Source organism: Panulirus ornatus, chromosome 15 (assembly GCF_036320965.1).
Source record: "Panulirus ornatus isolate Po-2019 chromosome 15, ASM3632096v1, whole genome shotgun sequence".
NCBI classification, from domain to species: Eukaryota; Metazoa; Arthropoda; class Malacostraca; order Decapoda; family Palinuridae; genus Panulirus; species Panulirus ornatus.
In genome coordinates this window covers 38,467,623-38,479,636 of record NC_092238.1, presented here as the reverse complement: position 1 = coordinate 38,479,636, position 12,014 = coordinate 38,467,623, and the positions used below count along the sequence as shown (strand labels likewise).

The 12,014-nt window shown below is 40.4% G+C and overlaps 1 protein-coding gene across 7 annotated transcripts in view; it reads left to right on the top strand.

The window, feature by feature from the left end:
- The first annotated feature begins 409 nt into the window (after positions 1 to 409).
- The window catches only part of LOC139753867 (glutathione S-transferase 3, mitochondrial-like), a 35,630-nt gene continuing 24,025 nt past the window's right edge, over positions 410 to 12,014 (top strand). The window contains exons 1-3 of one of the 7 annotated variants that reach the window (XM_071670818.1): positions 419 to 451; positions 1,688 to 1,765; positions 4,537 to 4,634. In XM_071670818.1, coding sequence (XP_071526919.1) covers positions 4,545 to 4,634 — 90 coding nt within the window. In that variant the 5' untranslated portion in view covers positions 419 to 451; positions 1,688 to 1,765; positions 4,537 to 4,544. Of the gene's footprint in view, positions 537 to 560; positions 708 to 1,687; positions 1,766 to 4,536; positions 4,635 to 12,014 lie in introns of those variants that run through there. The other 6 variants (XM_071670821.1, XM_071670815.1, XM_071670819.1 and 3 more) reach the window with 6 other exon arrangements.

Sequence of the window (12,014 nt, the reverse complement as noted above, 5' to 3'; positions counted from 1 at the left end):
GTGAATTTATTGGCTCAAGGATTTATGGCAAGGATATTTATGGTTTGTCAGCTGATGCGTTGGACAGTAGGATAATTTTATATATACAAAAGCTCTCGTCCAATATCTATGTTTGGTTGTTTGTGTGTGTGTGTGTGTGTGTGTGTGTGTGTGTGTGTTATAAAAAAAAAAGATACAAAAAAGTTTATTTTCTAACTCGTAACCCATTACACAAGAGTAACCATGAAATGAATTTACACATATTTGTTCGTACGTACACCATGTACTTCTTTAACCTTAAGGTATATAATATCAAGTTTCAAGATAAGTTGTTCATGAAGATTTATTTTCATACAGAGGGATGCATGAAGAACCGGGAATTAAAAATGCAGATAATCCATAGGTCGGCTCTCACCCTCCCGGGAGGCGACCATAATATATCAGCTGACGCCGAACCGAGGACCCCGTCAGGGTACGTTAGTGTGTCATTACATCAACTGGCCTTTTAAAGTGTAACTGATAGTCTTACTCATTAATTATTTTAGTCGTCTTTCAAAGTAAGTAAGCTGACTGTAATGATATTTTGTTATACTTTCTCCTTGCCAGAGGACGTGTTGCCCAGAACACTTTGAAGTTCCAAGTGATGTATGGAATAGGGTTTACTGGGTTCCATGACCAGCAGAATTGTATTCAGTGATAACAAGGCTGTATCCCAGAAGGGGTGATTAGTGAGTTTTAGGGGCGTTGGGAACTTGACTGTGGAGTGTTATGTATAATGTAGTTTTGATTTATAATATTTAGAAGGAAGTAAGGTCTGCAAGCGGTGATTTTTGATCATATCCTGTCATAAACGATTAGTAAGGAAGACGGTATAATCCACCAGTTTTCGGTAGAATTGAGGGTCAGAATCGTTCATAGGACATCAAAAGCCATTGGACAAAACAATTTCAACCAAACCAACCTTATCCAGACAAACCTAACTAAATCTGACAACATTTGCTGGGCCTTTGGAATGGTAATAATACCGGGAAGGCCATAAAGATCACGAGAAATGTGGGATTCATCACTGAAAAACTAAGTGAAACTTTGGTAAATCTTTAGTTTAGCTCCGCATTGCTCAGTTTTGGGTATTGCTTGATTTTGTTCTGCAGGGCTGGTGTAGAGCTCAGTGAATACAATAAGAGTTGCAGTGCATGAATTTGAGTATTATGATGTATTAAAAGGTATCAGATAAGGCATCATTATTATATCAGAGGAGACTGTGGGATTAGATAATGTAAAATTTGGTAATACATTTATAAAAACTCAGAAGTACATAGCGAAATCTTATGTAACTGCCTAATCAGTTATGGTTCACGTTAATGTTCAACTCTCTTTTTGGTGTGCCATACGGCATATATCAGTCTAACCCCTGATTGAGTATCACAAAAATGATGCTGGATATTAACAGACAGAAAACACAGCAACTGGCCATGCTATCCCCACATGCAAATGAATTTAATGTATGTTAATTTCCAATATCATTTTGGCAACTAGGTGAGTTTTATGTAGGTTGATTTTTAAAGTTTGATATTTACCCAACATCTTCCCTGGTATACATAACTCACATTACCATTCCTTTAACCAGTAATCTTCAGTAAGAGATGATGCTCAGATTCATACTACATAACTGCTATTATATTCCTTTAACACTATATTAATATTACAGAACAAAATCACTACACCTTGGGTTCTTGAGGCAAGTTTATTCAACAGTTTTGAAAGACAGAAAGTTAGAGCTGAGTTTGTAAGTACTAAATAGAATTCCCTCAGGAAAAGTTGTACCTTAAGGCAGCATGTTAAGTATTACCTGCTTCATTGTTGCAAGTGACACTAATGTGGAGACTATTCTAGAGGATGTTGAATAGTTCTGTTTTGTTGATGATTTGACTCTGTTGTACATCATTGTCTGAAGTTGCTGTAAGATGCTTGCTGGGTACTGTTGATTAGATTAGCAACTGTAGCTATAATATCTCTATCTTTCTATATCTCTGATGCCCATTCCCTCTGGGAACTCTCAGTAAGTGGGTGGACACGGCAAAAGATTCTCAACTTATCCCAATCCTTACATGCCCCCCTTGCATACACCATTCCATGCATTCTTCCACCATTTCTCTCCTTCCTGTATTTTTCATTCTCTTTCCCCGTATCACAGGTGGTCGTTCTCTCACACTAATCCCTTTTATTGTATTGTCATACTCTCTCCTTTTTAGTTTTTTGCTTTGTATTCTTTCCACATTTCCAAACCACCTGAGAGTGTTATGTTCCACCCACTCTATCACTCCACAGTTCATTCCCTATGCATTCCCTGCCATACTAGATCTCATACACCCCATTATTTCTTTCTTCATTCCATCTAGTCATACTGCATGTTCCTCTCAAGTAGCTCATTTCCACAGCTTGAATTCTTGATCTCTGACTCATTCCATGTCCATATTTTGGCTGCGCAGGTCAGGAGGACTATGCTGTCCCTTAATCCTTTCTTCATTTCCATACTTCTATCTCTACCCTTCATTATTCTGTTAAGGGACTTGACTTTTCTCCTCTGTACTGGTCTCTCCCTTATTTCTCCTTCCATATCACCAAACTTACCCAAGATACCTCCTGAATGCTGTCACCTCTTTGAGTTTTTCTCCATCCCATATCTATAACACAGTTTAGTTCACTGTATTCTTTCAATCTGCAGTGTTTTGGAAAATCTGTAGTTTTGCTCTGTTTCTCTTCAAACATCATTACTTTACTTTTACTCATATTTACCTTCAATCAGCTATGCTTATGCTGATCATAAAACACTTTTACAGCCTTCTGCAACTCCTCTTCACTCTCAGCAAACAACAAGGTATCATGCACAAACAGGCTTGGTACTCACCACCATTTCTCACCACTACACCTCTGCACCTCCTTTCCTTAGTTTTGCTTTCACCTCTTACATCACTTCATCCATATATATATTGAAAAGCCATGGTGACATCACAGCCCTACTTCACACTCAACTCTTCCTCCACTCTTCCACCTGCAGTTGCTATTCTATAGAAGGCTTTCACACCATCCATCAGATGTTCCTCTACCCCATACATCCTTAAATCATCCCATAAAGCATTTCACTTGACCGTCAAATGCTTTCTCCAGACCCATAAAAGCTAAATACAATTTTTTACCTTTTGTTAGATACTTTTCCACAGACATTTTTACCAAAAAAAATCTGATCCACACATCCCCTACCTTTTCTAAAGATCAAGAACAGGTGATTAAGCTGTAGAGGAAAAGTGCATGCTTTGCTCCTCCTTTTGGAAAGTAATAGTACAATAGGGGAGGATTTCCAGTCCTGCTTCCACCTCCTCTCAGTTGCTTCTTATAACATGTATGGTTGTCTTTCTCCCTTACCCCATATTATTATTAGTAATAGTGTACTTGTTATTATTATGAATTATGAAATAACTATTGAAGTTTTTGTTCTGTTGCTTAGAAGCTTCAGTTATCCAAATTTCTGTGGCCTTAGGTACCCTCACCCTTTCTCCTAGTGAGTCAGAATTTTTATAGAGTAACCTTTAGAAATTATTTATGCACATGAACTATGAAGCAGTGAAAAAATCAGTTAATAGATTATAATACTACCTGTATGCAATGAAAACTCACACATGCCATCCAAAGGTGAAGATATTGCAAAGTTCTGTGCTTTCCACCCATTGACAAACAAACCAGCTTGTCTATAGGCCTTTGGTGATCCATGTTACATTTGTGCACCATCAGGAATATACAAATACCTAATCAACAGTGAAATATTACAAAGACAAACTATAATCAGCTTATGTAGCTATTACCAGATGGTAATAGTGGAGGGGCAGAGGCATTCATATATTAAATTTCTAGACATCCCAAGGGCATTGTCACTATCATATGCCCTCAGCAGGTTTACATTACAGTTTCCAACACTTTTGATAGAATCTATTGATCGACCACATCTTTAATACAGTTTGTATGTCATAAGCTGTAAGTTGATGATGATTAAGTTTTGGAATATGAGATGATATCTCTGTGGCTAGCATTTCATGATTGGGGTAATTTTCTTTGATATGCTTAGGTGTATCATGCACTTTGGCAACTTTATAGTTACCATAGCTACCCCATTGGCATGCTCTCAGTTTAAAACCACAATAACTAGTTTCCACACAGAACAGGCAAACTTATGAAAACTATCTCATGCAGGAATGAATCAATGAGAAATAGAACAAAGTACAAGATATAATACAAAAGTAATTGCATGTCATATTATTGTAAAACTGAAATCTATTACTTATAGCCCCTAATACATTATTCTGCTTTGACTGAAAATTTAGGGAGTTGTGTACACATAAGTTTGATACCCAGAATTAAGAGATATTATTGCTTTACTCAGTTTCATGGAGATAATATAACTTTATTACATGGAATATGATATTAGCCCATGCTAGTTTTGTGGTTTAGTACTGGTGAAGGTTTTTTATTATCCTTTGTTATGAGATTTTATTCAATTTCCAGCTTGCAAGATGGTCTCAATTGAAGTCCCTGCTGAGTATGGGTACTGTGTTTTGGTTGCTGTGTTCTCCATTTTTATGCTGATCTGGAAGGCTATGAAAGTGAGTTTTGTAGATAAATGACAATGGATCATTTGAATATAAGGTTATGTTATTATTTGATTATATTGTAAAATTTGACAAAATATGTGATGTAGTGTATATTGTAAACTTAAGCATATATATAGGGGATAGAGGAGAAAGAATACTTCCCATGTATTCCCCGCATGTCATAGAAGGCAACTGAAGGGGGTGGGAGCTGGGGGGTGGAAACCCTCCCCTTCTTGTATTTCAATTTCTGAAAAGGGAAACAGAAGAAGGAGTCAAGTGGGGAGTGCTCATCCTCCCCAAAGGTTCAGACTGGGGTGTCTTAATATGTGTGGATGTAACCAAAATGAGAAGAAAGGAGAGAGGTAATATGTTTGAGGAAAGAAACCTGGATGCTCTGGCTCTAAGTGAAATGAAGCTCAAAGGCAAAGGGGAAGAATAGTGTTTGAAAAGTCTTGGGAGTAAAGTCAGGAGTTGGTAAGAGGACAAGAGCTAAGGAAGGAATAGCACTACTCCTGAAGCAGTTGTGGGAGTGTGTGATAGAGTGTAAGAAAGTAAATTCTAGATTGATGTGAGAAGAAAGATCATGAGAGGCAAGTGTTTTGGGAGCAGCTGAGTGAGTGTGTCAGCAGCTTTGGTGCGGGAGAATGGGTATTCGTGATGGGTGATTTAAATGTGAAGGTGAGTAAGGCGGCAGTTGAGGGTATAATTGGTGTGCATGGGATATTCAGTGTTGTGCATGGAAATGGTGAAGAGCTTTTGGATTTGTGTGCTGAAAAATGACTGGTGATTGGGAATACCTGGTTTAAGAAGAGAGATATACGTGAGTATATATATGTGAGTAGGAGAGATGGTCAAAGGACATTATTGGATTACATGTTAATTGTTAGGTGTGTAAAAGAGGTGCAGCTGGAGGGATATTTGATCTTTATGTTGTGGAGGCAAAAGTGAAGATTTGTAGAGGTTTTCCAAAAAGAAGAGAAAATGTTGGAGAGAAGAGAGTGGTAAGAGTAAGTGAGCTTGGAAAGGAGACTTGTGTGAGGAAGTACTAGGTGAGATTGAGTGTTGAATGGCAAGAGGTGAGAGCAAATGATGTGAAGGGAGTGGGTGAGGAATGGGATGTATTTAGGGAAACAGTGATGGTATGTGCAAAGATGCATGTGGCATGAGAAAGGTGGGAAGTGGATAGATTAGAAAGGCTAGTGAGTGGCAGGATGAAGAAGTAAAGCTATTAGTGAAAGAGAAAAGAGAGGCGTTTGGATGATACTTACAAGGAAGGAGCGCAAATGACTGGGAGATGTATGAAAGAAAGTGGTAGAAGGTCAAAAGGAAGGTACAAGGGTTGAAAAAGAGGGCAAATGAGAGTTGGGGTGAGAGGGTATCATTAAACTTTAAGAAGAATAAAAAGATATTTTGGAATGAGATAGATAATGTGCATAAGACAAGAGAATAAATGGGAACATCGATGAAGGAGGCAAGTGGGGAAGTAATAACAGGTAGCGATGGGGTGAGTATTTTAAAGGTTTGTTGAATGTGTTTGATGATAAGAGTGGCAGATGTAGGATGTTTTGGTCAGGATGGTGTGCAAAGTGAGAGGATCAGGGAGAATGGTTTGGTTAAGAGAGAGGTAGTGAAAGCTTTGCAGATGATGAAATCCGGCAAGGTGGCGGTTTTGGATGGTATTGCGGTTGAATTTATTAAGAGAGGGGGTGACTGATGTTGATTTGTTGGTAAGGATATTCAGTGTATGTATGGATCATGGTGAAGTGCCTGAGGATTGGCGGAATGTGTGTTTAGTGCCAATGTGCAAAGACAAAGGGGATAAAGGTGAGTGTTCAAACTAAAGAGGCATAAGTTTGTTGAGTTTTCCTGGGAAATTATATGGGAGGGTATTGATTGAGAGTGTGAAGACATGTACAGAGCATCAGACTGGGGAAGAGCAATGTGGTTTCAGAAGTGGTAGAGGATGTGTGGATCAGGATTTTGCTTTTAAGAATGTATGTGAGAAATACTTAGAAAAAGATATGGATTTGTATGTAGCATTTATGGATCCGGAGAAGGCACATGATATGATTGATGGAGGTGCTTTGTGGAGGTTTTTAAGAGTATTTGGAGTGAGAAGTAAGCTGCTAGAAGCAGTGAAAAGTTTTTACCAAGGATGTAAGGCATGTGTATTTGTAGGAAGAGATGGGAGTGATTGGTTCCTAGTGAAGGTTGGTTTTCAGCAAGGGTGTGTGATGTCCCCATGGTTGTTTAATTTGTTTATGGATGGGGTGGTTAGGGAGATAAATGCAAGAGTCTTGGAGAGAGGGGGGAGTATGCAGTCTGTTAGGGATGAGAGGGCCTGGGAAGTGAGTCAGTTGTTGTTTGCCAATGATACTGCTCTGGTGGCTGATTTGAGGGAAAAACTGCAGTAGTTGGTGACTGAGTTTGGAAAAGTGTGTGAAAGGAGAAAGTTGAGAGTAAATGTGAATAAGAAAAAGATTATTGGGTTTAGTAGGGTTGAGGAACGAGTTAATTGGGATGTGAGTATGAATGGAGAAAAATTGGAGTAAGTGAAGTGTTTTAGGTATCTGAAAGAGCAGCGAATGGAACCATGGAAGCAGGAAGAAGCCACAGGGTGGGGGGGGTGAGGTTTTAGGAGCAGTGAAGAATGTGAAGGAGAGCAAAAATGGGTATTTTGAAGGAATATTAGTTTCAACAATATCATGCAGTTGCAAGACATGGGATATATATAGGGTTGCACAGAGGAGGGTGGATGTGTTGGAAATGAAATGTTGGAGGACAGTATGTGGTGTGAGGTGGTTTGATCAAGTAAGTAATGAAAGAGCAAGAGAGATGTGTGAAAATAAAAAGATTGTGGATGAGAGAAAGAGAAGAGGGTGTATTGGAACAGTTTGGACATATGGAGAGAATGAGTGAGGAAAGATTGATAAAGAGGATATATGTGTCAGAGGTGGAGGGAACAAGGAGAAGCAGGATACCAAATTAGAGGTGGAAGGATGGGGTGAAAAAGATTTTAAGCGATCAGGGACTGAACACACAGGAGGGTGAGAGGCATGCAAGGAATAGAGTGAATTGGAACTATGTGATATCCTGGGGTCGACGGGCTGTTAATGGACTGAACCAGGGCATGTGAAAGGTCTGGGGTAAATCAAGGAAAGGGCTGTGGGGCCTGGATGTAGATAGGGAGCTGTGGTTTTGGTGCATTACATATGACAGGTAGAGAATGAGTGCCTGTTTTCCTGGTGCTGCCTCGCTGAAGCACGGGGTAGCGATGATGTTTCCTGTGTATGGGCATTTATGCAGGAGGGTGAAAGGCGGGCAAGGAGTAGAGTGAATTGGATCGATGTGGTATACCGGGGCAGACGTGCTGTCAATGGATTGAATCAGGGCATGTAAAGCGTCAGGGATAAACCATGGAAAGTTCTGTGGGGCCTGGATGTGGAAAGGGAGCTGTGGTTTCGGGCATTATTACATGACAGCTAGAGACTGAGTGTGAACGAATGGGGCCTTTGTTGTCTTTTCCTAGCACTACCTCGCACACATGAGGGGGAAGAGGGATGTTATTCCATGTGTGGCGAGGTGGCGATGGGAATGAATAAAGGCAGTGTGGATTGTGTGCATGTGTATATATGTATGTGTCTGTGTGTGTATATATATGTGTACATTGAGATGTATGGGTATGTATATTTGCGTGTGTGGATGTGTCTGTATATACATGTGTATGGGGGTGGGTTGGGCCATTTCTTTCGTCTGTTTCCTTGCGCTACCACGCAAACGCAGGAGACAGCGACAAAGCAAATAAATGAAAAAATATGTATATATATATATATATATATATCTTTTCTTTCTTTTAAACTATTCGCCATTTCCCGCATTAGCGAGGTAGCGTTAAGAACAGAGGACTGGGCCTTTGTGGAATATCCTCATCTGGCCCCCCTCTGTTCCTTCTTTTGGAAAATTAAAAAAAAAAAAAAAAAAAATGAGAGGGGAGGATTTCCAGCCTCCGGCTCCCTCCCCTTTTAGTCGCCTTCTACGACACGCAAGGAATACGTGGGTAGTATTCTTAATCCCCTATCCCCAGGGATATATATATATATATATATATATATATATATATATATATATATATATATATATATATATATATATATATATATATATATTTTTTTTATTTTTTATACTTTGTCGCTGTCTCCCGCGTTTGCGAGGTAGCGCAAGGAAACAGACGAAAGAAATGCCCCCCCCCCCATACACATGTACATACACACGTCCACACACGCAAATATACATACCTACACAGCTTTCCATGGTTTACCCCAGACGCTTCACATGCCTTGATTCAATCCACTGACAGCACGTCAACCCCTGTATACCACATCGCTCCAATTCACTCTATTCCTTGCCCTCCTTTCACCCTCCTGCATGTTCAGGCCCTGATCACACAAAATCTTTTTCACTCCATCTTTCCACCTCCAATTTGGTCTCCCTCTTCTCCTCGTTCCCTCCACCTCCGACACATATATCCTCTTGGTCAATCTTTCCTCACTCATTCTCTCCATGTGCCCAAACCATTTCAAAACACCCTCTTCTGCTCTCTCAACCACGCTCTTTTTATTTCCACACATCTCTCTTACCCTTACGTTACTTACTCGATCAAACCACCTCACACCACACATTGTCCTCAAACATCTCATTTCCAGCACATCCATCCTCCTGCGCACAACTCTATCCATAGCCCACGCCTCGCAACCATACAACATTGTTGGAACCACTATTCCTTCAAACATACCCATTTTTGCTTTCCGAGATAATGTTCTCGACTTCCACACATTTTTCAAGGCTCCCAAAATTTTCGCCCCCTCCCCCACCCTATGATCCACTTCCGCTTCCATGGTTCCATCCGCTGACAGATCCACTCCCAGATATCTAAAACACTTCACTTCCTCCAGTTTTTCTCCATTCAAACTCACCTCCCAATTGACTTGACCCTCAACCCTACTGTACCTAATAACCTTGCTCTTATTCACATTTACTCTTAACTTTCTTCTTCCACACACTTTACCAAACTCAGTCACCAGCTTCTGCAGTTTCTCACATGAATCAGCCACCAGCGCTGTATCATCAGCGAACAACAACTGACTCACTTCCCAAGCTCTCTCATCCCCAACAGACTTCATACTTGCCCCTCTTTCCAGGACTCTTGCATTTACCTCCCTAACAACCCCATCCATAAACAAATTAAACAACCATGGAGACATCACACACCCCTGCCGCAAACCTACATTCACTGAGAACCAATCACTTTCCTCTCTTCCTACACGTACACATGCCTTACATCCTCGATAAAAACTTTTCACTGCTTCTAACAACTTTCCTCCCACACCATATATTCTTAATACCTTCCACAGAGCATCTCTATCAACTCTATCATATGCCTTCTCCAGATCCATAAATGCTACATACAAATCCATTTGCTTTTCTAAGTATTTCTCACATACATTCTTCAAAGCAAACACCTGATCCACACATCCTCTACCACTTCTGAAACTGCACTGCTCTTCCCCAATCTGATGCTCTGTACATGCCTTCACCCTCTCAATCAATACCCTCCCATATAATTTACCAGGAATACTCAACAAACTTATACCTCTATGATTTGAGCACTCACTTTTATCCCCTTTGCCTTTGTACAATGGCACTATGCACGCATTCCGCCAATCCTCAGGCACCTCACCATGAGTCATACATACATTAAATAACCTTACCAACCAGTCAACAATACAGTCACCCCCTTTTTTAATAAATTCCACTGCAATACCATCCAAACCTGCTGCCTTGCCGGCTTTCATCTTCCGCAAAGCTTTTACTACCTTATATATATATATATATATATATATATATATATATATATATATATATATATATATATATATATATTTTTTTTTTTTTTTTTTTTTTTTTGCTTTGTCGCTGTCTCCCGCGTTTGCGAGGTAGCGCAAGGAAACAGACGAAAGAAATGGCCCAACCCACCCCCATACACATGTATATACATACGTCCACACACGCAAATATACATACCTACACAGCTTTCCAGGGTTTACCCTAGACGCTTCACATGCCTTGATTCAATCCACTGACAGCACATCAACCCCGGTATACCACATCGCTCCAATTCACTCTATTCCTTGCCCTCCTTTCACCCTCCTGCATGTTCAGGCCCCGATCACACAAAATCTTTTTCACTCCATCTTTCCACCTCCAATTTGGTCTCCCTCTTCTCCTCGTTCCCTCCACCTCCGACACATATATCCTCTTGGTCAATCTTTCCTCACTCATTCTCTCCATGTGCCCAAACCATTTCAAAACACCCTCTTCTGCTCTCTCAACCACACTCTTTTTATTTCCACACATCTCTCTTATCCTTACGTTACTTACTCGATCAAACCACCTCACACCACACATTGTCCTCAAACATCTCATTTCCAGCACATCCATCCTCCTGCGCACAACTCAAACCATAGCCCACGCCTCGCAACCATACAACATTGTTGGAACCACTATTCCTTCAAACATACCCATTTTTGCTTTCCGAGATAATGTTCTCGACTTCCACACATTCTTCAAGGCTCCCAGAATTTTTGCCCCCTCCCCCACCCTATGACCCACTTCCGCTTCCATGGTTCCATCCGCTGCCAGATCCACTCCCAGATATCTAAAACACTTCACTTCCTCCAGTTTTTCTCCATTCAAACTCACCTCCCAATTGACTTGACCCTCAACCCTACTGTACCTAATAACCTTGCTCTTATTCACATTCCTAATCATATACCCTGATCGCATGGTTCCACTATCCGACCGTCCGCATGCATTGCTTTCTTCCCATCCTCACTAATATGAACGAGAAAAAAAAATCTTGTATATAAAGACTGTAATAGATGAAGGCAAGCAAGTATGAATATGTATATGTCTGTGTATGTATATGTATGTTTACGTTATGTGTATGTATATATGTGTGTGAAAGAAGAAAGTTAAGAGTAAAATATATTTTTTTTCTTTTTTATACTTTGTCGCTGTCTCCCGTGTTTGCGAGGTAGCGCAAGGAAACAGACGAAAGAAATGGCCCAACCCCCCCCCCCCCCCCCCCATACACATGTATATACATATGTCCACACACGCAAATATACATACCTACACAGCTTTCCATGGTTTACCCCAGACGCTTCACATGCCTTGATTCAATCCACTGACAGCACGTCAGCCCCGGTATACCACATCGCTCCAATTCACTCTATTCCTTGCCCTCCTTTCACCCTCCTGCATGTTCAGGCCCCGATCACACAAAATCTTTTTCACTCCATCTTTCCACCTCCAATTTGGTCTCCCTCTTCT